This window comes from Amblyomma americanum, chromosome 5, assembly GCF_052857255.1.
Source record: "Amblyomma americanum isolate KBUSLIRL-KWMA chromosome 5, ASM5285725v1, whole genome shotgun sequence".
Classification (NCBI taxonomy): domain Eukaryota; kingdom Metazoa; phylum Arthropoda; class Arachnida; order Ixodida; family Ixodidae; genus Amblyomma; species Amblyomma americanum.
The window spans coordinates 167,074,585-167,102,524 of NC_135501.1; the positions used below are offsets into that span (position 1 = coordinate 167,074,585).

The 27,940-nt window shown below is 45.5% G+C and overlaps 3 protein-coding genes across 3 annotated transcripts; 1 reads left to right on the top strand and 2 right to left on the bottom strand.

Annotated features, from left to right (window-relative positions):
• Positions 1-470: 470 nt before the first annotated feature.
• On the bottom strand, positions 471-6,317 carry LOC144132982 (UPF0669 protein C6orf120 homolog). The gene is made up of 3 exons (XM_077665755.1): positions 6,021-6,317; positions 5,184-5,449; positions 471-1,495 (listed from the first exon to the last, which is right to left on the bottom strand). Exons 1-3 carry the CDS (start codon positions 6,040-6,042, stop codon positions 1,178-1,180), a joined length of 606 nt encoding a protein of 201 aa, XP_077521881.1. The 5' UTR covers positions 6,043-6,317; the 3' UTR covers positions 471-1,177.
• A 271-nt stretch (positions 6,318-6,588) lies between these two features.
• Positions 6,589-22,499, top strand: LOC144132978 (bifunctional lysine-specific demethylase and histidyl-hydroxylase NO66-like). Its single transcript, XM_077665752.1, has 12 exons — positions 6,589-6,902; positions 7,047-7,145; positions 8,376-8,554; positions 9,880-10,200; positions 10,962-11,069; positions 11,178-11,212; positions 13,722-13,816; positions 15,164-15,247; positions 15,865-15,969; positions 16,615-16,756; positions 19,476-19,590; positions 21,473-22,499. The coding sequence occupies exons 1-12, from the start codon at positions 6,855-6,857 to the stop codon at positions 21,732-21,734; spliced, it is 1,593 nt and encodes a 530-aa protein (XP_077521878.1). The 5' UTR covers positions 6,589-6,854; the 3' UTR covers positions 21,735-22,499.
• On the bottom strand, positions 22,314-27,923 carry LOC144132980 (galactosylgalactosylxylosylprotein 3-beta-glucuronosyltransferase 3-like). Its single transcript, XM_077665753.1, has 6 exons — positions 27,651-27,923; positions 27,489-27,568; positions 27,243-27,404; positions 26,883-27,167; positions 26,373-26,494; positions 22,314-25,120 (listed from the first exon to the last, which is right to left on the bottom strand). Exons 1-6 carry the CDS (start codon positions 27,730-27,732, stop codon positions 24,841-24,843), a joined length of 1,011 nt encoding a protein of 336 aa, XP_077521879.1. The 5' UTR covers positions 27,733-27,923; the 3' UTR covers positions 22,314-24,840.
• Positions 27,924-27,940: the final 17 nt, after the last annotated feature.

Here is a 27,940-nt window from a genome sequence, read left to right on the forward strand (position 1 = left end):
AACGTGTTGAGCGTGTGATAAAATGCAGCACTTGGGCAGTTCAAGTCGGTCTATGACCGCTGAATTAGCTAGGACCTATGACCACTCGATGCACTGATTCTTGAAAGACTTGTTTTTCCGAGTTATACAGCACATATGCTGAGCAGTGAGCACTTCCAGCCATGAGGTGAGAAAAATGCAGTGCTAGTTGCAGACTGTCAGACAGAGCGACTCATCACAGGCCAGACAGAGCAGATTTAAGAACTGCCTGAAAGTAGTATAGCTTAGCTAACATTTGCTTCCTAACCAATGATGCTTGTAGACTAGAGCTGTAGCTATGCAACCGCAACTGGTAGCTTGGCACAGTAACAGTAAAAAAAAAAACACAGAGGTCAACTTATCCGCAAAACCCATGTAATGAAGCACGTGCTGAGCACACCAGACATCACTGTCACATTTAGGTGAGGCATGGCAGGATTTGCAATTTTGTGGAATGAAACTTCATCAGCCTATGAAAGCAAATGTGCACTGTAAGAAATGTGGAGTTAAAGTGTCAGCGTGCTCAGAAAACAGGAGAAAAAAAACAAACTTTCCATTCAGAACAAATGGCTTCCAGTTTAGATTACAAAGCTAATCCACTCTTCAGAATGCCAAAGGAGCAATATAATCAGTAGCAGCAACTCAGACTTGACTAATTAATGAGTGCAGCAAATTATGAATTACATGGTATAATTTTCAATTATGCACACTGTTATTTGGACAAAACCAAACTAGGTAATGGCCTGTCTCAGGGAGAAGCCAACAAAACTAGACTTCGATCGTCTTCGGCAGCACTGACCATTTGTTTAACAACACAATGAATAATAGTTTGCTTCTGGAAGCGGCAAGTTTGACTCCACTACGCTTTGAGCAGTATGCACATGGCTGCGTGTGCTCGGTGGAATCGGATACTACCTAATTAAATTTCTGCAAAAAAGGTAACCTTAGAGGCAACTTCACAGCAATATTTCATCGCCACTGGCAAAACAGCAATAACCTTTCCTGTTTTCTTAAAGGCTGGTGAAAGCATTGTCAAAAACTCATCAAAGAATCATTAAGAAGCTGCTGCGTGGAACGTATAGGAAAAAAAAACTGCACATCTTCCTCCACACATGAAGTAGCTAGCCGGCAGCGTCGAGTCGCCTCCGGCTCACTATCTTCAGCCCTGCAGGATTTCCAGAAGGATCTTCAGCAGTCCCAGCAGGAAAGTCCACAGGAGAGATATCTCCTCCGAAGGGCCCGAGTCGACAACTTCTTCCTCGGGCACCGTGGGGTTGCTGTAGTGGTGGTGACTGTCCGGTTGCTGTGAAGCAGCATAGCTGTAGTCGTAGAAGAGTAGGTTCTCCGTGGAATCATCCACTCGTACTTCTAGCTCGTACAGGCTGAGTTCGTGGGACGGGTGACCGTAGATGCCGATGCCCACTGGCCTGCCAAAGCTGCGTGGCAGGTCTACACGCTCGTGGCCGCACGTTGTTGACTGTGAGCAGAGATGGGAATGTCGCTTTTACATTTCTACTCCGTCTCAGCAGCTCAGTGTAGTGCTAAAGGAACCTATGGGGTGTGCGGAGGTGTGGACAGTGAACAGAAAAATGCAGTTCTATGCCTCGACTCCACTTACATTGCATGCGCACTGTTACTGGGTAGCCTAGTTTTGCAAACATATTTCACTGGTTCGTTGTCCTAAGTAAGGAAATTGGAAATATGCTGCGTTATTGACCAGCCAATGTAAAGAGGTCTTCCTTGCCAAGCTTACTACAGCTGACCACAACTAGTAACCATTAAGTGTGTGGATAAGTTATTACGAACCTTCCTCAAACAAAACGACTCACAAACACTACACATTTATTTTGATGTCTTCCTTCTGCCTATGCAAGCATTTGACATGGGCGCAGACTTACAGAGCAATGAAAGTCCCTGGGCATCTGCAAACTTGGTTCTCTAAACCAAGCAACATGACCCGTATCATTGTACATCTCAAACATTTTGACTTGGAGCAGAGGCAGAAACCTACATTGTTTTACGTTAATTCATGAAATATGCTGTTCTATGTTAATCCACGGATTATTGAAAGCACCCGTAAGGTTAACTTAATGGATAAGTAGTGATGAGCAAAAAGTTGGGAGAGTTGGGGTGTGCGGAGGTGTGGACAGTGAACAGAAAAATGCAGTTCTATGCCTCGACTCCACTTACATTGCATGCGCACTGTTACTGGGTAGTCTAGTTTTGCAAACATATTTCACTGGTTCGTTGTCCTAAGTAAGGAAATTGGAAATATGCTGCGTTATTGACCAGCCAATGTAAAGAGGTTTTCCTTGCCAAGCTCACTACAGCTGGCCACAACTAGTAACCATTAAGTGTGCGGATAAGTTATTACGAACCTTCCTCAAACAAAACGACTCACAAACACTACACATTTATTTTGATGTCTGCCTTCTGCCTATGCAAGCATTTGACATGGGCGCAGACTTACAGAGCAATGGAAGTCCCTGGGCATCTGCAAACTTGGTTCTCTAAACAAGCAACATGACCCGTATCATTGTACATCTCGAACATTTTGACATGGAGCAGAGGCAGAAACCTACATTGTTTTACGTTAATTCATGCAATATGCTGTTCTATGTTAATCCACGGATGATTGAAAGCATCTGTAAGGTTAACTTAATGGATAAGTAGTGATGAGCAAAAAGTTGGGAGAGTTTTAAAAAAATATGAAGAAAGTGGAGCACGGATTGGAGCCGAGCATGAAACCTGCTAGCAAGCTACCGCACTGGAGAGAATATCTACGAGCTAGATTAATAAATGAGCAAGGGAAGCAGCACCAATGCAAGTAGACACACACACACATGTTAACCAGGGCATACTTAAATACAAATCCTCTTACTGATGTTGCAGCCAGAGCGTAGTGACTTTTTATGCTTTGTTCTCATGTCAAGTGCACATCAAGACATTTTTGAAGTGGTGTCAATTGTGTGTATGATGTGTGCTTCCATTGCATTGCTCAAGCAGTAGTATTAGGCTGCGCAAAGTACCCTTTCCTACCATCTCATTAAAGGTGCACTAAAGAGGAATCTGAACTCGTCATTTTACCGCGGGAACTCTATCTACACGTTCTGAGCATTCTTAACAACTTGGAATTATTGTCCTGTGCGGCTGATTTCCCTAATTTAAATCAGATTAAACGTCCCGGCTCCCACCTATATTTTTAAACTTAACGCTGAAGGTAGGAGGAATCAAGGAGTGCCTTTCAGCCAGTCCCGTGGCGGCTTGCCGCTCTGCCATCGGCGGAGTGATACGTAAATCAGAGTCTGCACGTATTTTTATTTCCGTGGGCCTAATTTGCGGCTATGTTGTCTGCGACTGAAACTATTCATTCACAGAAACCTAAAAACAAAATGAAAGCGAAAGCGAAGCCGCCACGAGACTGCCTGAAAGGCACTCCACGCATTGGTTGACTCCTCTTACCTTCAGCGTTGAGTGAAAAAAAAAGCCGGGAGTCGGGACGTTTAAATTAGGGAAATCGGCCGCACAAGACAATAATTTGAAGTCTCTAAGAATGCCTGGAATGTGAAGATCTAGTTCCCGTGGTAAGAAGACGAGTTCAGATTCCTCTTTAGTGCCCCTTTAAGTGTCGCCATATATGCAAACACCAATATGCGAATTACCTAGACACTGTAGCAGAACCTCTACTTCCTGCCTACTTTCGCGGGGAACATGAGATGTGGGCAAAGGCAATGAGGTCGTCTTGGTGCACTGAGAACGATGGTCCAATTGAGAACGATGGCCCAAGTGAGAACTGGCCACCACCATCATCATCAGCAGCCTGACTACGCCCACTGCAGGGCAAATGCCTCTCCCATGTCTCTCCAATTAACCTTGTCCTGTGCCAGATGCGACCACTGTACCCTGAAAACTTCTCAATTTTTTATTTATTTATTTATTTACAGATACTGCGGTCTCAACGAGACCAAGCAGGTGGGCATGTCGTACAACATTTTCTCTCGATGAACATCAATTATAAATAAGCTCTTACGTTTAACATGTGAAAGATAACAAAACATGGGAAGAGAACAAAAGTGAGCGAGCACGCATTTCAGTTATGTAGAATGATTTTTACGTAATCTCACAGAAATGGACTTGCATACGCTGCCCCTCAGAATAATGATAACCTGATAAAATTACAGACAAAATGCCACAGAATGTCACGACGCAAAATACAGCAGCAGAGCCCGGTCAAAATTATCAGTGGAAAAAATTTCAGAGGGGAGACCATTCCACTGATTAACTGTACGAGGAAAAAAAGAATATTTATACAAGTTAGTACGGGCATGGAAAGGCAGAAAATTGTGAGCGTGACGGTGCCTTGACACGCGTGGCTGGTAACGTTGAATGTATGGCCGTCCATTAAATTCTAGCAACTTGCCATACATCGTCTTTATCATCTGCCCACCTAACTTTGTGCCGCCTCCTGCTACGCTTGCCTTCTCTTGGAATCCACTCATATTACATGCCCTGCCCAAGCCCATTTCTTCCTCTTGATTTCGACTAGGATGTCACTAATCTGCGTTTGTTCCTTCACCCACAATGCCTGCTTCCGGCCTCTTAACGTTACAACTATCATTTTTCTTTCCATAGCTCGGTGTGTTATCATTAGCCTCCATGTTTCTTCCCCATACAGATGTCGTATATTTTTCTCTGGAGGGATATTGAGGGAGGACACAGTTCTTATCGTGTAAATAGTTTGTATATATTACTTCTCCCCCTATCCTCTCTTCCTGTCCCCTCACCTCTTTCATTTCGTTTCTCCATTCCGCCTGCTGTCCTTTATTTCCGCTGCCCCAGCTCAGGTGCTTCAGTATCAATGGCAGGTGCCGGGGCTAGCAAAAATCTTTTCCTTCCTTTTTACTACTATTTTAATAAAAAAAACACTACCACCACCACCATATTGAGGCAGGAGGTAATATGCGCTCCACCACATTCTTCATTTCCCTCTCATGATCCGGATCAGCGGACACTACTTGCCCTAAGTAGACGTATTCCCCTACCACTTCCAGTACCTCACTGCAAACTGCAGTTCCTAGCATGTTAATTTTTAGACAGGCAGAGCAGCACTCTCAACACTGCTAGTCAAAATTGAGAGCTACAGGAGAGTCTTTCCAGCTGCTTACCTGCATGCAATGACTGTCCAAGTCAAAGGTGGGCTGCACATTCCGCTCCGCTACATAGAGGTCTGGATCTCCAGCCAGGGGGTGCACCAATATGGTGACTGCACCGGGCTTAGAGAGGGTGTAGTAGCTGTAATTGCCGGCACCTACTGCACCGGTCACCCTCTCGTGGAAGACGGTCGGCTCGGACGATGAAGGCAGGGCCCATAGCAGAAGCAGTGTGAGCGCCACTGGGAGCTGCGCAGTGGCCTTGCCTCCTTGGTTGTGTCCTGCAGTAGCAAATCAATCGCCCGATAACACATACGGCGCAATGCGTGCGAACATCCCGGTATTTCACCCACACATTCATGGCAGAAAACGACCCGGGCACCTTATCCGCAAGTTAGAACAAGGAAGAAGGAAAGTGTTATGGCACGAAAGGTGTCACGACTTCGTCCTCTTGCTGCAGAATACATGTTGCTATCAGCAAACCCCTCAGCCTGCCCAAAAAGGCACACAGGCACGCAACCAAAAGTTCGCTAAAGGTGATGCAAACCGCTTCACAGTTTATCAACTCGGTTCTTTGCCGCACCGGCTGTCACTAATCGCAAGCATTGATTTTGTGATCCATGTGCGCGAAGTGCGCACTTTTTCAAAAGAGCTTCAAAAGTATCTGGCGGGCAGAAGACAGAGCACCAGTTAACCAAACCGCCCAACAGAAAGCAATGAATCAACGTCGACAACAACCCCGCAACTACTGCAACTGGTACGACCGGCTCAAGTATCACCGGCCTAAACGACGCTGCAGTACATGACGATCACAAACGGCAAAGGCGACGAATTGGCCGTCGCTTCACTCACCGTGTAATGAACACCCGAACATTTTTGGCGGTGTGAGGCCGGCACGAACAAGTCATGTCACAGCCCAGTGGCCCTGAAGTACGACCAGGGACTCGCTTTTGCTTTCAAGGAAGCCGGCATGCAGGATAAGTCCATAATCAACGCAAAAACTGCGATTGTCTACTTAGTGTGGCATGATGCATGTGCTGTACTATGGCACTAAAAAAACCATGTGATTTAGCAACGCAGCAATAACATGACCACGACGTAAACGCGCGGAACTCAAGCGTAAGACGCAACAACCACACCACCAACGCCGAAGTTGGCGTTTAGCGTTTTTTTTCTTTAGCTAGCCTACGCTGGCCGCTTCATTGGCTAAATCATAATCTAAATAGGCTGAACAAATTGTGAATTTAGCCTTGGATTAAAATTTTTGCTTCAAACAAAGCAAATAAATATAAAAAGAACCGTAATAAAAACAAACAAAAATTACGAGTCCTCATTATTTCCTCCGCTCTCCCAAAACGAAATAAAACAAAAACGACTGAACAACGCAGACTGACAAAAAAGAAAAAGAATGCTGCAAGACGAGCCAAGTCAAACTGTAGTCGGCAATTCGAGGCCGGTTGTCGTACGCGTATGTATGAAAGGCATGTAAACAACGGTTAGAACGCATTAGTAAACTCAGTTGTTAATCACTGAGTTGCGCAATTACAGGGTCATCGCCTGGAGGGTTAGCACGGCACTGTATTTTTCGTTGTCGTGGCCCATTTCTCTCATAAACGCTGCCTCGGGGCTACCTGCAGCTGAGCGCACGTGCTCTGAAAGCGTGTTTCGCGTTTGTGGGAACGCGCAATGAATCGAAAGGTGGAATCTGCGATTGCGGTGTACAAGAAGCGGAAGGTGAGATCAGCTTTTGATGCTATTGCTTACGGCTATTGTCTATCAAATGCGTTAGCTTCTAAGACGCTGGATTCAGCAACTGTACAACTGTCATGACAACTCTCCACTTTACGAGTTGTGCGTTCACTGCCTAAACTGACGCAGGAAGCGAAAGAAAGGAAGAAATCTCTCAGGACTTCTGCCGCCCTGTCTCCTGAAGGTCGCTGCGTAAAACGGCGCAAACGAAGGTCCAGTTCAAACAAGGTGCTGTTTTTTTCATCACTGAATGGAGCATGAAACGCCCTTTAAAGGGACACTGAGGAGAAATTGAAGTTTGCTTGTATCCATAGAATACCAGCTCCTGATCACAAAAACGCCACTCTTCCTGAAAACAAAGCTCTTGTAATGTATATAGAGAATAGCAAGAACCAAAGTACAGGTATCGCCGCCACAGGCCAATCTCGCAAGTACAAGCGTGATGGCTTCCTAGGACAAGAGGCGCCACCATGGAGGAATTTTCCTTACTTCATGGATGTCACCAATCTCTGAGGCTTGCAAAGGAAGGTTGCGCACCGCACCGCTAGCGACCAGAAATCGCGGAGTCTCCGTTTACGTCACGTTTCACGTAACTCCGTTCTGTGTCGTCATAAGAGTTCTCCGTGTCGTCATAAGAGTTCTCGAGTTTGAATCGGAGCGGCGGGAAAAAATTTTTCAACTTCGAATCCAAATTTCTTTGAAATAAATGCATCTTTCGCTCCCGGACAAGCTCAACAAAGCCATGAAATGCCGAACTATCAGATATTGCTAACAAAAAAATTTTGATAGGGTTCTCCTCAGTGTCCCTTTAAGAAAGCCGCTGTTTTGCATGTTTGTTGAGGGAAACAATAGTACTGTATAATTTGAATGAGAAAATTGAGCTAAACTCCTATACGTCGCACACGGACTCTGACACAACAAATCAATAGCGAAATTAAAAATTTCCATCGCCGGTGGTGTACGTAGTAGCCAGTGCGGCCATTAAAAAAAATTAGGTTGCTTTGCCGGAATGGCCTTTCTGCATACCTAGAAGCTGACACTTCGCTTTTGGAAATGTGTTAGGAAATGGGACTTTTTGTATAACTGTGGGACTTGTAAGTTATTTTGCTAGCAGGGTAGAACTTAAAAAGACCGCAGTTGGTAATATTTGGTCATGGTCTGTGGCATCCTGTATTACTCCATTGGCCAAGCACAATAGTAAACGAAATCAGCTTTTTAATGTTTGACTATATCAGACAAGCCAAAATATAAGAAAAGCTTTAACAATGAACTACCCCTTCATTATGGAAGCATTCTGTGTAGAGGTCATGAATGTAGGCGGAGCTTCACTGCAGACATGCATCCGACTGTAGGCGACATGCTGAGCGTCAAAGAGTTAAATATGATTGGCTAACTCACTGATGCATGTCTGTTATGCCTTATGCATCATTCAACGCATAATGTTCCTTGGTGTTGCAGAAAAATGGCAAAATCAAGAAAGAAGAAGAGTGCGCAGTCTATGACAGCATGAATGGCTGCACATCCAGCAATGATGACTCACAAGAAGCACAGTACATTGTCTCAGGAGGAAGTGAGCGTGCTGCAGAGCGTTGTTTCGACTGGCTTATTCAGCCCGTCGAGAGGGAGCGCTTCTTTAGGTGGGTGTTGAAAGTACAATTTCACAGATGTGCTGTGAACTGTTGCTGGTGTGGATGAATGTGACCATACCACTTGCTTTATTCAAACACATTCTAAAGCAAAGCTTAAACAGGGCAGCAACAGAGTGGACTTGCCATTTTTATTTCTTGCGATCAGCGTGAAATTATTGTGCTAAGTGTGTCACATGGAACACCATACTTCTTTGGCACTTCCATGAATAAAACACAATAAAAAACACAAATTAACTGTATTCTGGTATTGAATGGCTCGTTAGAGAATTGCTTGTTGTGAAAACTTATCCTGTGTTAGCCTACTATGGTCATGTAGTTCTTGTGCATGCATTTGTGAGGGAAACTCAAATTATCTCGCAGGCCTACAGTTTTTCATGCTTTTGTATTTAATTGCTTCATTTTTAGGTGCAAATTCCAGCTGCTGTTACTGCTGCCTATGCGCTAAATATTTTGCACCAGGAAAAAAAAATGGTTTGGAAATTCTTACAATCTGAAATTGCAACGCTTAGGAGGGAAGAGCAGTGTTTCAAGAAAATTACATTTGTGTCCCTTGTATTGTAAACAGTCTTAATTAAGCCTCTGAACAACTGCGACTTAGTTTCGCAGCATACGTGGCAGGCTGTTTGTGTTTTGGCACAAGTCCATCCCATTATTGGTTATTGATTTGGCACAAAGCCAGCCCACATTTTTGTTTTAATTTTTCTTATTGGTTTTTATAACACACACCTCTACTGTGAGCCCTAAGGCACGCTGTAGTGGAGTGCTCTGGATTAATTTTGACCATAAAAGTTTCAGTGCATAGTGTACTTTCATTTAGTCTCTGTTGAAATCTTGCTGTCTAGGCTTCGATGATGGTTGGGGTGCTCAAATAATGGAGCTGCAGCTGGCAAGCTTTTTAACAGTGCCACTTAAATATTGGACAAACAGTCGCACAGTGTTCTGTCACGAAGCAGAACAGCAAAAAAAAACTTGCAAACTGTGTACATTTTGTGTGCATGCACGCATTATCTCCTGTTTCGCTGCTTTGTTTCACCATAGGCCACTATACAGCTGTTTAACGCTTCTGTCGCCATGTTAAAGAATTGGCCAGCTGTACATTTCCTTGGAGTAACTCAAACCAAGTGGTAATACACACCAGTCTGTATCAAAGATAGTATGGAGAATGTAATTGCTTATGTGTGAGTATCTTCTGAAGAGAGAGTGTTTGTTGGTTCCATTGCATATGGTGTAACTAACTGAGTCGCTACGTGTTACGCCTGAAGCTTACACACCAAGTGTGCACATGTGGGTGATACATGCAATCTGCCCTGCAGGGAGCTGTGGGAGCAGAAGCCCATGCTGGTGAGGCGGCACCAGCGGGACTTCTACCGGGGCTTGATGAGCTGTGAGCAGCTGGACCGGATCCTGCGGGAGCGCAGTCTTTTCTTCACAGAGAACATCGATCTCACCACGTACGAGGGTGGCAAGCGCGAGACGCACAACCCGGATGGGCGTGCTCATGCGGCGGTTGTCTGGGATGCCTTCCAGAGGGGCTGTTCAGTGCGCATGCTCAACCCGCAGACATACAGCCGTGCTGTCTGGCGCCTCTGCTCTGTGTTGCAGGAGTTCTTTGGCAGCTTTGTCGGTGCCAACCTGTGAGTATTCTCTCTCTGTGATAGCCCCGAACTGTGGAGAGGTCATTTGGCTCTGCCTGTGTAATGGTCTCTGGATGGTACTCTAGCATGCTCACTGAATGTGTTGTCGTCAGATTTGAGTCGAATTGTGAATGTTTTCTGAGGTGTCCAACCCTTCCTTAGTAAAGCAATGCTGATGGCAGGTATGAGGCGTGCAGGCTTTTTGAGGGGTTGAAGCCTGACAAGCGCTCGCTGCACCCCGAACTTGCTTTGTTTGTGCATCGCAAGATTTTGATTTTGTTCCAGTGGTGCACCGGCTGTTCTTTCGTGCTGCAGAACTTTTGGTTTTACTTCATGCAGCACGCCTTCACCCCTAAGTTTAGCGTAGTGCATCAGAGCGCACTTATGTATCTTGTGAATTTGTGGAAAAAAGAAAAACGTGGTTCTTGCAATACGTTCGCTGAATCTGGGAGTCGTTCGTGGCAAAAGTTGGTGTGCTTACTGTGCGGGGTCATACTAATCTTCTCCTTGCATTCTTGCGTACTGTCACTTTTCAAAACATCTTTTAGTCATGGAAATTGCCATCTTGCCACTAGCAATGCATCTTTGTCCACCCTTTATGTTATGAATTGCGTTTTCGCAGCGTGAAAGAGGCTAACAAATACTGTGCTACTTAGAGTTGACTAGTGCACACTCATCTGCAGTGCTGCATTTTGCTCTTTTTCATGTCTGGAATTGCACTCCTGTCATGCTTGCTGACCGTGCCGTTGTCTGCATCGCAGGTACCTGACACCAGCTGGGTCCCAAGGGTTTGCTCCTCACTATGACGACATTGAGGCATTCGTCGTTCAGTTGGAAGGTCGCAAGTGCTGGCGCCTCTATGCTCCAAGGTGTGTCTCCTCCAGTTGGCATTCTGGCACCCTTTGCTCAGTTCGTTAGGCTTGCCACGTGACCCGCAGGTTTCCGTGACCGTCACCAGCAATCTCTGTCTCTTGCAGGGACCCCTCTGAAGTGCTGCCTAGATTCTCAAGTGGCAAGTGAACCTTATTCTGTTGTAGCTGCTATGTTCACCCAGTAGGCAAGATGTAGAATGAAAAACCACAGAAAAGTAGGGGTATGCAAATATTTAAATTTTCGAATCGAATACGAATATGAAAAAAAAAATGGCTTCGATTATCGAATCGAATATCTGGTCAGCACAAAAAAATACATTCAGAAAAAATAAACAAGCTAACATTGTTGCTCATATTTTGTTCAAAATAGTGTATGACCTCTGCAACTGAAATAAGCGAACAAAACTAGACTGCCTGAGCACCGTATAAGAAAACAAAACATGGTGTGCGCAGAAATGTATACTACCTTAATTGAACAGCATAACAGTATCCAACCTGTAATGTGGTCAGGCAAAATGAAATTCATAACTGACAAGACTGGAAACAAAAATAACATGATGGCTAGTAAAAACCTCATTAATTCGGAGTTCAAAGAACCGTCAAAAATGCCCGGTTAATTCGAAGGTCTTATAAGCCACGGTCCTGAAGAAAAAAAAGTACCGAAAATGCGGTATTATGAGGCGGCTCTATAGTGCAAACACCTGTAACCCCGTGACAAGCACCGAGTTTCGGCGTGCTGGAAGACATCGCGAACGTAAGCGAGATGGGAACGCACATTGATGTAGGAATGGCGAGACTGCTTTTAAAAAGGAAAAAAAAAATGACCAGCGACGCGTCAGTCAGTGTCTGAAAGCGGCACGGTGCATAGATAGGACTACTGGCGAATGCACGGGCCGACAGTTGCCATTGCCACGGGCGAGTGGCGAAGCTCGGAAACCAAAACTACGCGGCCAGGTTATTTTTTTTTACCTAGTGACAGGGGCCCTCCGAACGTTGTCACGCCTGCCGTTAGGCCCACTTAGGAGGTGCATGAGTTACAGTGCACCATGCAATGGGCGGGATTTTTACAGGATCGCTTGCCCTGTTGCGACACCATCGACTCGCCCCTTCGGGAGCCTCACGCGAAATTCCGCAAGTAGGCTTTCCGGCATAGCGTAGTTGACCAAAATAAGATGGCGGTGGTCACGCTTAGAGAGTTAAGGTGACAGAACGAATGCCATGGGTGTGGGCATTAATTAGATAACATATTACGGAAGGATAAAAAGTAAACGCGCTTTCGCATTGCAATTTTTAGAAGCGGGTCATCCCTCATCTCGTTCGCAGCACGTGTGGTATGTGGAAAAGCCCACTTGCGGAATTGCGCACAAGGTCAAGCCTAGCGGCATCGGAATGCGATCGGTCCACGCAATAAACGATGGAGAAGAAAGAGAACAGGGCCTTTATATTGTTTTCCTGGAACTTTAAACTCTATATTCAGATGATTTGCCCAGATATTGCTCTTTTGCCACAAACAAATTTACAAAAGTCCGCGCGGTATACGATCGCTGCGGAGTATTCGGGAATTTTCGAATATTCGGAAATTCACGAATATCATTTCTCGAATACGAATATGAACCGAATATGAAACATATTCGATTCGTTTTCGAAATTTCAAATATTCGCACACCCCTACGGAAAAATAATTGCCTAGTTGAAGATTGAAAATTCGTGTGACTTGAAACTTGCTTACAAGGGGATGTTTTCCAAATCACTTGATGTGGGCCCTGAAATCTCCTGCTGCAGAAATTTTTAAAAAGCAATTTGTATCAGTGGCATCGTCAGTAATCAAAAGTTAACCCTCACTGCCTGTTGGAATTTCCTTCTTCTTTTCGCATTCTGCGGTGCTGGAAGCCGTGTGTCTGCACCAGCTGTGCAAAATGCTTGCAGTGCTCCATGTTGTGATATGGTTACACTGCAGTGTATTAGAACAGAGCGCAGGCTAACTGTTTGGAATTCTATCCCTAACATTCTGTTCCCAAGAGAACACGGAAAAAGTACTAAAGAAAATGAAAAAAAGAAACAATAAACTTGAAAGCAATTGCGAGAAAACTCCCTGAAAACATGGAATGGGACAGTAGTGTGGTTGATCCGATTGCAAATCAAAGTGCGGTATCTGCAGGGAATAGCTCTACTTCTTTCGTATAAGTGCCTTGAACAACACAGCTTCCCCATGGTATAGCCTCACCCAAAAGTCACCGTGCCACAGAGTTCAGTACCAGATAGCACTGAGAAGTGGGGTACTTGTGGCTTCCTTCAAGCTTCAAGCCTGTATAGGGTGACAAGAATTGTGGTCTGCACGACACACTGGTTTTTGAGTTGCACAGCTGCTGTATGTCCCCTGCTTCACAGGGTCACAGCAAATTTTTGGGGAGTTTTTGAGAACTATTGAGTGAGGACTTTGAGAGTTGGGGACTTTGTCTCACATGCGCAAAAAACAACAAAAATGTGGGGTGGAAGGGAGTACTCAATTTGTGGCCTAGCTTAGACATAATAGATACCAGTAACATGGACCTGTGTGCAGTGATCTGTAGAACTGCTGGCAAAATGCTTGTTCACAATGTGACATTCGGGTTCTAAATTAATTGCATCTGCTTTTGAATGATTTTTCAGGAAATTTTAGTCCCGATGAAATAGGGAGTCCGATCTTGGAAGCTGTCTTGGAGCCAGGAGACCTACTGTATTTTCCTCGTGGCATCATACACCAGGTACTCGGGAACCATAGTAGGGCACTAAACTGAATTCAATTAACAGAACAAGCTGTATTGTTTCAGACACCATGATACCTTGTAGTTGTGTTTCTTAGCGAGCTTTTTGTTTATATATGCAATGCGTAGCAATGGCTTGTGAACTACTGAACACATCATGATAACAAAGTGATTGCCGTTTTGGTCATGCTGACTTAGTCACTGGCCTTTGCTGTTAATGCATTCAGTCAGACAAAAGCAAACCAACCTGTTAGTTTCTAGCACAGTAAAATGCCACCTGGGACTCGTCCATTGGTGCCTCTATAATGACATCACTGACAGTGTTGCCAGTCAGACTGAGTGCATAGGAAATAAGCAACACCATTGAAAGTGCTTTCCTGATAAAAACTTAATGTGAAACGCAGTGAACCTGGTTCAGGCGCCCTCAGCTTCAGTTAGTATTTCGAGCGAATGAGTGATGTATGGAATTGAGTTGCTTCCTCCGAATTGGGTCACTTTGTTCCATGATGGTTTGTTGTCCTGGCTTAAGTAGAATTAAGCTTTCATCCCGTGTCTTGAAGCAGTGTGCGTCCTGGCGGCACTTGGGTAGTCCCTTTGCCTTTTCATGATCCGAGAAGTGTGCAGTGTGCTTGGAGCTTGCTGGGAGTAGTCCCCCTGATTAATGTGGGAACAACTTTCTGTGTTGCTGTTCTCTAAAGCAAAACGTCTGCCCAGTGTTCCAAGTTGCTTTCACTGTGATGGATCAGTCAGCCTTGCCAACATACAAAATTAGCACTCTGACAAAGTGGGATATGTAGGCCAGGTGCCTGTAGGCCAAACCTTTTTTTTTTCTTTGTATAGTAGAATCTCGGTGATACGAACACGGTTGTTACAAATTTCGCAAAATTCCCTGGCCAGAGTGTACTGTGTACGATGCGCGGAATTTCGGATGTTCTGAACTCTCTCCTTCGCCTCTACGATGATTTGAACACGTTAACCATGGCCGCACCCTTGGGCACTAAGCGCTGCTCGCACATCATTGACGTCGCAATCGCTAATCTCGCGGTAGGCACCGCACGCAGTGAGAGGCGGTGCACGGGCCGCACATTGTCAAAGTCCCGATTGCTAATCGCGTGGTACGCACTGCAAGTAGCGAACTGTGCCCGCACAGCAGTGAATAAAATTCCATCAGCCGTAAACTGATCTGCGTGATTGCATTTTGCATGCTTCTACATACGAATTTTGACCGTTTGGATGATACAAAATTTCGCATGTCACGAATTTTTTCACGACTTCGTGAGATTCGTATCACCGAGATTCTGCTATGTATTATGGCAGTGTTTCTAATTGGTGCTGTCCTATTTGCAGGCTTATACTCCTGAAGAGGTTCACTCTCTGCACCTGACGCTCTCTACATGCCAACGAAACACATGGGGAGACCTTTTTGAGGAGGTGTGTTGCTGCATCAAATTGTCCTCCTGTGCATTTTTTGTGGTTTCCTGTCAGTTAGTCACCTTGTTGTTGGCGGTTTGTTCTGTTTGTTCTGTGACTGGGGAAACGACAGAAAGGATTACATTGCTATCATTTGCATCAACTCGCAGTTCTCAGCATAAATTGCAGCTAAATTATCCAGGGTCCTTCAAAGCATTCTAAGGTGTTTGCACTGACACTGAAAAGCGACTGCGTGGAGACATTGAGGAGACTAGATAAAAAAAATGGTATTCATTGATGCTTGTTGAACGTGTTTCGTGGAATAATGAAACAGCTGCACTGCACACCATGTGAAAGCTCTTCTTTAACACAAGCATTCATTTCAATAGAAGACCCCAGTTAGCCTCGAGAGTGAATTGGAGCTTCATGATAAATAAGTGCTTAGAAAGTTAGGTAGGAGTTTGCTCTTAAGCAGTATTCGCTTAGCAACCCATGCAGTACTACTTTGTAGCCTTTTCACAGGCAGCAAGTCTTTTGCTGCTTGGGAATCCATGCCGAGAAAGCAGGGTTTTGGGCTAGCATAGCTTGAATGCATGAAGGTTCTTGGTGACGCAGTTGTTCCCATCTGTTCCTTCCAGATGATTCCCCGAGCAGTGCAGTTGGCAATTGAGGAAGACGTGGAGTTCAGGAAATCGCTGCCAAGAGGCTACCTCAACTACATGGGCGTAGCCAATTCAGAAGTGGTCAGTGTCTCAGAGCTGAAGATTTCTTTTTTAGCTGCTCCAGCAGTCTGTGTGTCTTGAGGCATGGCTTCGCAGTATGTAGTACTATACTATTTCAGTGGTGCTTTCGGGAGGAATTTTCGTGTTGAGTGCTCTAATTTTCAGTGGCCGTGAAAAACCACCCCAGTAAACTCAGGGTGGCAGCGGGTGTAGACATAGTCTTATGCCAGTTTAATATTGCTATTTTGCATCATGTAGCCCATATAAGTATGTATGCATTGGCAAAGCAGTAGAGAAAGTGCCGGACATAAGGTTGCTTTGGAAGAATAATTAGCGCACTGTGATATATGCAGCATAAACAACACAGGGACACTCCTTCCATTCCTTTTTCTTCTATAAAGCGCAAACTTTGTGTTTTACAAAAAATACATAGTGCTTTACCAACATAAATTACGAAGTCTTTTATGCAGAGTACATAGTCTTTTACACAATATAGAAGTTCGCCAGCTGAGTGATGTCAATATCCTAGCAATAAAGAGTGAACCACTGCTCCAGTGTGAAGCACTAAAATCCTCGAGCCTCCGCTCACGCTGTGTCTGGACAAATCAAACTGCTCTGCCACACTTCTCGCTGCATGGTGCGCCTGCATTATCTGGACCTGTGCAGGCGAGCGATGCTCGTGAGGCCTTCTTGGAGAAGGTGGGCCACCTGATGAGGAAGCTAGTCAACCACTGCCCCGTCGACGCAGCTGTGGATCAGTGCGGCAAGGCCCACCTGCACGAAGCACTTCCTCCGCTTCTTTCACAGGGTACGCCTCTTGCATTTGCTGTAGTTCGTTAGCCAGGCTCTCTGAGCTGCCGCTTTGAAGAAATTAACTGGACTGTATCATGACCAAATTGTTTTGCTGCTGGGCCTTTCTTTTTAGTTCTGCGCGTGCTGTTACAGAAAACAAAAACTAAGTTTGACCCATATGGTTGTGGAAAATTAATGAAGAGAGTAAAGATAGAGTGTTAGCGTGGCCATGATTTTTCTCCTGAAATACAAATATTCAAATATTTTGTGTTGCCACAAAGCACTGTTCTTTTTTTCATTGGTCTAAGCCTATGTTAGTTGTTTATCACTGGCAGAACAAGGCCTTTTCACTTTGTTAGTACCACGAGGCACAGCGATAGCTCTTTGGAAAAATTGTGATCGTGCATGGCTGTTTCCACTGTGTTAGAGATGGTTGTCAGTGTTTCGAAGCCGCTGCAATGGCTCAGTGTTGCGCTACTCGGCTGCTCACCTGAAACACGCGGGTTTGATCCCGGCTGCAGCAGTCTCATTTCGATGCAGGCAGGTGGTCGAAATCATCCGGAGTCCTCCACTGCGGCGTCCCTCATAGCCCGAGTCATTTTGGGACATTAAGCCCCGTAAACCAACCAAACCATTGTCAGTGCTTCAGGTGACTTATCTCAGAAGTTCACTGTTGTCTTTAAATTTAGTGCAGCCATCAGCGACTGGCATTCCTATCCTAGCCATCTGTCGGATCCACTTGCTGCGAACATTGCTGCCACCGAGCTCAGTTTTTTTTTTGGGGGGGGTGGGGCTCGAAGAATTTTATATTGCAGCATGTCAGTGCCCCTCTTCACCTACCTGAATTCCTTCAATGGAGTGTGACAGTAGACGTTATGGTTATCTTAGTGAGAGTATGGTGGCGGGAAATTACAAAAAAAAATACATAAATGCAAAGGGAGAAAGCATAGAATGACATTTTTTCTCTGTGTTTCTAAGTGTAATCCACTTGAAACATGAAATGGTACCAGATATAACAACATATCTCTTATAACAATCAAATTCTTTAGAGTTATATCAATTCTCCCATTGCCTCTAAATAAATTATGCTATATATAATGATACGATTATAGGTGAAATAACGGATACAACGATAGAATTCTGGCTGCCCGGAAAGTGGTAACCGTGAAGCTTTGTTTGAAACATTGATAAAAAATAACCTGCGCTTTCATTGTTGAGGGATTACTTTTTTCAAGCGTTAGCTTTTCTTAGTACGTCCTTCCGTTTCGTGCTTTCCACAGTACAGACCTTGGCAGCGCGTCAATAACATCGCGGCATGCTTCAACTTTTGATGGCAGCTCCAGCGGGGTGGTTCACTGGGCAAACTTGGCAGGGCACTAAGACACTGTGCACCTTTGACAGGAGCTCCCAGCGGTGGTAGCTCACTCGGCGTGATGCTGCGTGCCCAGCTGCACCAATGTATGCTTAGAAAGTAGGTAAGCGCTCGAGTATCGGAGAGGAGCAAAGCAGTTTAAACTGCGTGAAAATGTAACAGTTCTTTTAGCAGCCTTACAGACAGTGAGTGTTATGTACATACACTCGAGCCCACTTATAACGAACCTGATGGTCACGCAGATTCGGTTCATTATATCTGATGCTCATAATAAGTGGACTCTCCTTATAACAGCCAAAAGTACTAAGGCTGCCAAAAGTGGGTTTTACTTCTTATAAAACTTCAATTTGCATGCCTGTTTGTGCTAAGCAGAGCGTGCGACAGCTCTTTCGAGGCTATCTAGGGTGGTCATTTAATCCTTGCCAAGACCTTTAAAAATTCCTGGCAGCTATCAAATTTAAGGACGGGATACAACTAATCATGGTTGAAGCGTCTATGGCAGTTGGTGGTAGGTCGGCTGCATAAATAATATTCCTGGTAGTAGGGGAGTACCCGTACTTGGTGGTCAGCGTCTCCATCAGAGCGCGCGCTTCTGCAGTTTTGTGGTTCGCAGGAAGATAGCTATCTGGGGAAACTGGCCAGCTATGCATCAATGAAACATTGCCCACAAATCTACATGCGTCTGATCAAGTGTGTCTTCGAGCTTCATCTATCGTGCCTGGGCTCATGCAGTGACAAAAGTAGCGCAGCGCTTGTGGGCACAGAGTGCATCAGCTGCAGTGCCGCCTTTTTATTGCATTTTTGGGTCGACATGTCCTTTCCGGGGCAGTGTCATGAAGTTGAGAGGCGCTCCTTCATCTCCGCACTTGCTGGAAGCACGACCTCTTCGACTTAGTGGGTAGTTTACGGTGCCTTCTCAGTCGCTGTAACCGAGTGGTGTGGTCAGGGTTGTTCTTTGTACCTGCGACGAATTGCCATTGCCCTTGTGCATATTTTAACGGTAGCGCTGCACCCATTCGTAATGAGTGAGCGTTCGTTATATGTGCAGTTGTATGAGTGGGCTCGACTGTAGTGTGCTACAGGAGGTAAGGGGAATGGGCAAGAAGGAAGTGACAGATGTGCGATGCAATATTTTGTTAGGCTTCAACATTTTTTTTTTTTTTTTTGCGCAAACGGTTTGCATTTATGTTTTTGGGATGATTCTGGTAGCTTTAGTAGGGAATATGATCACCCCTGCCTGCTGCCAAATTTCGCACTAATTCAGCCTGAGGGAATGAATTAAGGTAGTCTGACTGAAACTTCTTTGCGTGTATGTGTGCAAGCGGAGTTTTAAATGGGTGGTGGTTGTGTGAATTTCGTGCAGAGGAACGCAGACGCAGTGTCCACAGTGGGGAGCGCTGGCACTGTGGGCAAGTGGTGGAGGCTCGGGAACTGGACCCAGACACCCAAGTGCGGCTCGCTCGCCGAAATGCAGTCAGGTGGGTGTGTTTTACTCAGCCAAGAGAGGGACATCTTTGGTCACGTTCCATCCAAGAGTCCTGTTTGCTACTAGCTGTTCTGAAGTCAACTTATGTGAATTTGACATCAGTTAATTCCTTTTTCTTTTTTACTCCCATTAAGGCATGTGTGAAGGTCCAAGCAAGTGTGCGTGCTTTTTTGTGTAGGAATGGGGGCCCATTATCTTGAACTTGAAGCATCACTCAGTGGATGAGGGGGAATAAGAGAATGTCTAGTCGGTAGATCACAAGCTCAACTGGCCATGCTAAAGGCTCCCCATAAAAGATTTTTTTCCATCGCTGTGGGACCTGCGCCCATGGACACAGTCTGGTTGAACTTTGAATGTTTGGACAGTGTTGGAGGAAAGCCAACCCCAATGGAGTGTAGGAGGGCTTGGGAGTAGTGAATAGGGATGTGTTGCCATCAGAATCAGTTTATTGGAATAAAGAAAATATAAGGTGGACAAATTTATACAGAAGAAGGCCCGATTGGCAGTGACTGCACTGAGGCCTCCATGGAGGGAGTAATTTCATCATTGCATTCTTGGTTGGGTTACTTGTTCTTGTTGTGGAGCCACAGGTTTAAAAGTTTTCAACATTTGCAATGTCTGATTTTTTTCTACAAAAACCAAGGATTCAAATAAAAATATATCTCTCATCAGTCGCTAAGAAGTATTTAAAAATTTAATCCTAATTGCCCAAGTTGAATCTTTTATTGTAAGGCTTTCTTCCTCTTCCTTCCTGTCTCCAGTACTTTGCGTTCACCTATGATGACGTATATTTAGTGCTGTAGGGCACCACTGTAGCACAGTCGCACTCGGACCAGCAAAAATATTTTTTGTATCAGTGTCTTTACTATATCAGTTGTTGGTGTTGGCATGGCTCTGGAAATGCTGTCTGGTATAATTTAGCTTGTTGATTTAGAAAAGGAATACCTTATCCTTCTCCTATCATTCCATTATATGCTGAAGGTTTTTTTTTTTTTTTCAGTTATCATATTTTGTTTTCACATTTTGGATTTCATCTGTCTTCTGGAAGTAGTACCGGGAGAGTTTGATTTCTTAAAACCAAATCCTTGTGTGAACACGGTGTCGTCTTCCACGGCCTCGGTGTCAAATGCGCGCCATACTTGAGCATGCCAAAACCGCCCATGCAGTGCCGCCACGCTTCCGTTTTTTGCTACCGCTGCATCGTGCTGCTAACGTCAGTTCTTTTGTTCCCTTCCCTACTCCACACTGCACCATAACTGCACTTTTACCGTCTTGCTCAGCGGACTGCGCCGCCTTCTTTCCACATTTATAGCTAGCCTTACTCTTTCTTTTTTGTTTTCCCGGGCGCACCGCGCACTTTCCTTCACGACCCCAAGGCCTTTGAAAAGCTGGCTTCTCTTCACGACCTTATGGTTAAGCCATCTCGGAGAGTGCCATTTTATCCGTTTTCAATAATTACTTGCCTTAGAGAGTTACCCGTCTGTGACTCTGAGACGTCCTAGATTGCACTCATGTCACGATATCGTTCTGCGGGAAGTGCGTTGCCAGGGGCAGACACTCTTTACTCTATCCATTTCTTTATTAAAGATCTCTTTACTATAAACATAAAAAAAAATTCAGTCGTCAATGGAAGGCGAAACGGTCCCACAGTTTCACTTTACTCTATCCGAGTTTACTATAGTAGGGTTCTACTGTAACTTTGGCCAGTTGCACAACAATTTGAATGCAGGTTGTCCTGCAAAAAATTCTCAGAATTGCAAAAACAGGTCTTCTGGTTTCGTTTTGTTGTTCCCGAGGGCAGTGGCCATGCTTGTTTGTCTGACATGTTTAGCAGTTCGTTCTGCATCTGATGCCAACAAGGTTGTTCTTTGCAGACTGGTCGTAGAAGAGGAGGAGGTGCGTCTCTACCACTCCTTTGACAACAGCCGGCGGTACAAGGGACGTGATCCACAGTGGATCATCTTGGTAGAAGAACAAGCCACAGCCGTGGAAGCACTGCTGCACGCCTACCCCGGCTACCTAAAGGTCGATGACCTTCCCCTGGATAACCCTGTTGCCCGGCTTGACCTGGCAAACCTTCTCTATGACAACGGCTTGCTCATATCCAAGCTCCCCCTTGAAATAGCCGATGACTAGGCTTTGCGTGTGGGACCCATCATTGCAACCCTTCATGGCAGCCTGGAGCTGGCAGTCCTTTTGGATGACTGGTGCCGTTTGGGCATGAACAGTGGATCAAGAACATTAGCTGGGATTGTATTGTGCACGTCTAATTTTGCGTAAACTGGAAAAGGAGCATTGCTGGCACATTGGAGTTAGTGACCATTCTCACTGCAGTTAGACCTGATGTTGCGTGCTTGAACAGTCCCAAGGCGGGCACTGCTCTATTCGGAGTCGGCCCTCAGTGTAGATCTACAATTTTGTTATCACAAGTGCAGTCAGTTCATTTCTGTGAATAGTCATTGTGTAGCTTCCTTTTACAGTCGTGCATAATGGTGAATGGCGGCACAGATTTATTTTAGCTTGTTTGCAGCTACATGCCAACTTGTGCAGCTGACCTTATGGTGACTGCACGCACATGCTATGAATGCAAATGTCAGCATGCGCTCGTGTCCAGTGAGAACTCGGCCTGGTTAGCCCACTGGCTACAGGGTGCAGAGAGACGTGTGGAACGTTGTCAGTGTTTCAGCTGCTACAACACCAGCACAACTGTGAAGCTCACAATGAACACACGCAACATTTATTGACCATCGGCATGATACAAGTGGCAGTGTCTTTGCACTTCGGCGAAGCAGGGATGGCTGTGCTAACCAGGAAGTGTTTATGCCATCTCTTTTAGCCTGTTGCTAACAAGCAGAGCACAGAGAAGGGAAGGGGAAAATAAAAACGGCTTGCGTCTGGCGATTTGTATTTTGTTCACTGCAAGCGTTCCTGCTGAGACGACGCTGCAGCTTACTGATGTGGGAACACCGGCAATTTAATTTACCCTGGTTGCTCAACCAGGACTAAATTTTTTCATCTATGAAGTGCGAAAAAGCTGCATGGCTGTGTCTTACAACCACGAGAACACAAGAGTTACTGTTGTAGCTAGGTCTTCCCTGGCCAAATGCAAGTTCTTGTTAAAAATCCAATGTGGTCCCATTGTGCCGTTTCCCAGTGTTTTTCCCACTGCTAGTGGGATGTAACGTTATGAACAGCAGAGCCCCTCTGTAGTAAAAAGTGACTTCGACCAGCAAAAATCTTTGCTATATCAGGGTCTTTACAATATCAGTTGTTGGTGATCGCATGGCTCTTGAGTTTGCTCCCTGGTAATTGGCTACTTACAAAACACAGTGTTAGTCTATAAAAGAAACACGCACAGATACCTTTCATCCTGCTCTTATTGTCCGTTTATGTGATAACTATTTATATTCAGTTATCACCTTTCGTGTTACATTTTCGATTTTGTTTGCGTCTTGAGGGAGTACTGCATTTGCACAAATACAATGCAGCTATGAATATGACGAGAGTTTGATTTCATGTGAAAACAGAAGTTCTGTGTTAATACGGCGTCATTTTCCGCGGCCTCAGCGTCGTTTAAGAGGCAATAGTTAAATGCGCGACACAGCTAAGGCACAATGTTACCGCTCACACAGTGCGGCCGCACCTCCGTTTCTTGCTGCTGCTTCCCTGTACTTTGCGCTGCTATGCTGCGATTGTTTGCCCCATTTTTACAGCGACCCGCACCTCTTTCTTTGTGTTCATCGCCAGCTTCACATTTTTTTTTTCGTGCACGCTGTGCGCTTTGCCTCACGGCACCAAGGACTTTTAGAAGTTGGCTTTTTCTCACAGCTTCCAAGCTGGATGGTGAACCTATCCAAAAAAGCACCGTTTGATCGTCTTCGGTATGCATTTACCTTCGAATGTCGGCCTCGCGCATGCCGCGTTGTCGTCATTCCGCGGTACGTAGGTTGTCACGGCAAGACGCTCTTCACTATAGTTGTTTTTCTGAAAAAAATTTTGCTATAACCGTAAAAAAGTACATTCATCTATGGGAGGCGAAATGGGACCGTAGTTTCACTTTACTGTATCAGAGATTTTACTATGTCGGGGTTCTGCTGCACTGGTCACACACACCATTCAGTTCACAAGAGAGATCTTCAATCGCTCCAGCAATAAAACTACAAATAGAAATTCGGGCAGCTCCAGTATGTGAAGGTAAATGCAATCAGGCACCCGCCTATGAGCTCTGTTGTCAGCAGTGTGGTGCAACTTGCAAACACACTTGGGAAGTCAGTTTACTGCCACCAAGTGGCGTGACAGTCTGCGGACTAAGACATATAAAGTCGGGTACCATGATATAGACACTTTGTGCATTGCGTGCAGAGAGGAGGAGGAAACGGCTGAACACTTGATACTTTTCTGTAAAGGGCTTCACCCTACAGTGGAAAGCAGCGGGGCTGATTTATCCAAGGCATTGGGGTTTAAGGACAGTGAAGGGAAAGTAGATTTTAAGCGGGTAGAAGTAACCAAGCGAAGGTTATCTGATTGGTGGCTAAAATCAAGACAAGGGTAAAATTTCATAAGTCCTGGCTAGGTGGCTTTAGCCACCACCCGATTTAAAGGGTTCAGCCGTATCTATCCATCCATCCATTCCAAATTTTCGCCCAACTGGCATGCAGCATTTTATACAAACGGTGTTATGAGAAGTTTCATGAGAAGCTTCAGATTTATCACCTGGTAATGGATCTGAAACTTCTCAAAACATAATGCTGTATAAACTGCAGCATGCCGATTAAGTGAAAATTTGGAAGCTTGCAGATTGTCACGCTACTTGGTGGCAGTTTCTCAGGTGTGTGCAAATTGCACCACACTGCTAACAGCTGATGCCAGAGCTCATAGGTGATTGCCTGACCTTTGACGACAGCTTCAAACACTGCCTCTCCCTACGGCGGTCCAGTGTGCCGCCATGTTTTCCGGCAGCTATAGCCCCAATTGCACCCTCTGTGGTCAGTGTGCAGATCAAGCCCACATCCTATGAGTTTTCCCTGCAGATGTCCCTAAACCAGAGCAGCAACTGAGTACTTTTGAGCAGTGGGAGGCTGCACCCTTGAGTGAGCCACTGAGGTCATCACAAAGCAATGTCTTCTGACCACCTAGCGTCTACCTCAAGTTCAGTAATAAGGTTTTCCTCCTTCTCCTCTTTGAGAAGTTTCGCAAGTGGTATGATCAGGCAGCTTTGACTTTGCAAAGCATATCTGCGCAACTATGCGTGGGAGCGTGGCCTGGCTGCAGCTTGCTTCAGGCGCTTCTTGCTGAGGCGTGGCTCCTGATCCAACTTTGGTTTCTCGGTGCGGGTGTGCCACACGAGGATGAGGGTGCAGTTGCGAGCGCGAGGCTCCAGCTCCTCTGGGCCCGACAGCAGTCGCGCCAGCAGGAAAGACTCCTGCTGACCACGGGGCAGCTGAAGCCGAAATTGGGCACCAGGGTGGTCAAGGAGTAGGCGAAGAGAGACTGCGAAACCTGCCATGTCCAGAGGGTAGCGCCTGCCAAAAGACAGTTGGTGATTTCTAATGGGTGTTTATTCTATACAGATGGGCATCCTTCTAATGCACAATGGAGCAAAAAATTCTAAGGATAGTTGTAAGTCAAGCAAAGTACACACAGAGAGGTAGTAATGAAGCTATTCAGTTCAAGGTTAGGGAGTAACAGCTCGGAGACAGTGAAAGAAAATGGAGTAATAAACGATAGTGTGCAGCATAGGCAACAGCTAAATTAAATAGCTGCAAAGTCAAAAGTGGACCCCTTTTTCCGTCCTGTATCAAATTCAACAGCCACAGAAAGCTTACAGACTGCCACTTATAAAAAAAAAGGCGCCTTTATGCAAGCAGGAATTCTTGCAAAAGCATTTGATTTTTATTTTTATGGAGGTTGTTGGTCAGCAGTAACTCCTGTACACTATGTGTGCTGTTCTCATTTGCATAAATAATGCACCTAAGGCAGTACATGTAGCTAGGCCTGTCGACACATCCGATGCCAAGGCACAATATTTGAGGTACACACTCAAGTTGCTATATTGGTAAGGCCGTTATATCTTTTCCACCAAGTAAGTGTAATGTCCAATATTGCTGTCTTTCACCTTTGGTAGTTCACAGCGATATCTGGTTTTGAGGAAAGGAAAGGTGCAGTAACTATCTCGCTGTCAGTGGTCACAAGAGCAGTGCCATGAGGGAAAGGATGAAAGATGGAATAAAGGAAGGGCCACCATAGCGGATGTTCCTGGCTATTTTAGACCACAGCTGCAGTTCTATAACTTGCACTGACACACTGCACAGCCCACGGGCTTATTCTGCCACCTCCATCCAGGTGCTGCCGCCACAGGAGGGATTAGGTCCCGTGTCCTGCGCCTCAGCAGCTGAACACTGCAACCAACCAGCCACCACTGTGCATATCATTGCTGATTTGTGTGCAGACATTTCAAGTTCATCAAGTTGCCCACAATACACGTTACTTGTACTACATTATACTTGCTAGAAAAGAATTCTTCGTCGTGTACTGTGCGATGTCAGTGCATGTTAAAGAATCCCAGGTGGTCGAAATTTCCGGAGCCCTTCACTATGGCATCCCTCATAGACTGAGTCGCTGTGGGATGTTAAACACCCATTAACCCAAAAATATTCTTCAGACATGCTACTGCGGCAGCAGCTACCGTAATAGAATGAAAAGCAGCCACGCGAACCATTAATAGAGAAGTTTGTTTGTTCCTTCTCCAAAAGAATGCAGTGCAGCTGTTCTCACCTGTTTGGCTTCCAGGCGGCATTCCAACCCACAACACGTCCATCTCGAACAATGGGACCCTCTACCATGAGGCCCCCTACCAAACCCACGGGCCACACAGATACCTTGACAGTCTTTCTGATCTGCAAGACATGCACTTCACTTGCAAAATGGCTCATGGCAGCCCAATTTTATATCACAAGAATTAGAGTCATAACAGCAGGAAATGTGTCCGACAAGAGCAAATGTTATGGTCATCGACTGATGCCAACATGCACACACTACGGTCTCACAGTTGTTTTTTGCAGCATCAAGTATATGATGCAAAATGGAGGACATCAGTTGACTAGATAGCCTGCTGGGTGTAAAAATGTCGAGCACAAATAAGCCTTTACAATTTATGGCATCACGAATCTTTGCTAAGAAGTTATTTAATCTTGGGCATGCCACATTAGACATAAATGTCATTCGGAACAGTCTTGCTCAAACGCTTCGCAAACGAGTTAACAGCGGGGATTATATTTGGTGTACCTCGTCAAATAGACGTAGATCGTACGTGTTGTCGTCGTCGGCGAAGTAGACAACGCCATTTGTATCCAGTTGCTCCGTACTTGTTCTGAGCCAATGTAGGCCTTCATTTCTTTGGAGGACTCCCTTTGGAAGCAGCCAGCTGGGGTCGTCAGGCCTCAGCTTGCGATCAGCAGGGGTGGCTGCATGCAGGTGGGTATAGGACACGCCGCAGCGCGCTAGGAAGTCCGACACCAACGCTGTTCGGTTGCTCGAATCTTCGACAACGATCCAGTGTAAATGTGGTACCTATGGGAAGGAAACAACGACGCGTAGAGAGATTAAAAAAAAAAAAGATCGAACTCCGATTGAAGTTCGACTCACCAAACGGAAAGTGTGGGAAAGCCGCGTCAACTCGGCTTCTTGAACTGGGCGCGCGTACGTGGGTGTTATTACGTATATGACCGGCAGCAGTTTCCAATCGGCAAGCTTCTCGACAGCATTGATGCAGTTCGCAAGTGCGCCTGACGACTGCAGACTCGTCACCTGCGCATCACCATGATTTTTTTTTTTTTTTAGTGCGAAGAGGCTAATCAAGGGCACCAAAGATCTGAAGATATTGAAAATTACAATGTTCTGCAGACAACGGTACTTCCAACTGCTCGTGGCCAGATTTACTCGACTTTGATCCAAGCATTGTTGCGTCGTTACTGAAAAAAAAAGATAAAAAGAACTGATATGTTTGGACGCGCTTTTTAGGTAAACACCGAGGACCACAAAAAGAGAACGTACTTAGCTGCACAATGAGCCATGCGACGAGGAAGCAGACGGCTACTGTCAGGAACGTGTTGCGACGACAGATTTGGGCGACCATTGGTGGCGGTCACATGCGTGCCTCGGATCAAGAGCACTGTAGGAAGCTACAGGAAGCCTCTGATGTCGTTCCACAAAACTTGCGTATGCTGTCATCGGTACGATTTTGAAGTGGAAGCTAACATAACTTCACCACCCGATTACAGCCGACAAGCGTCCATCCTTACACGCCAACGCGCTTGGCTAGCGGCTGGCTCTGGCTGGTGCGT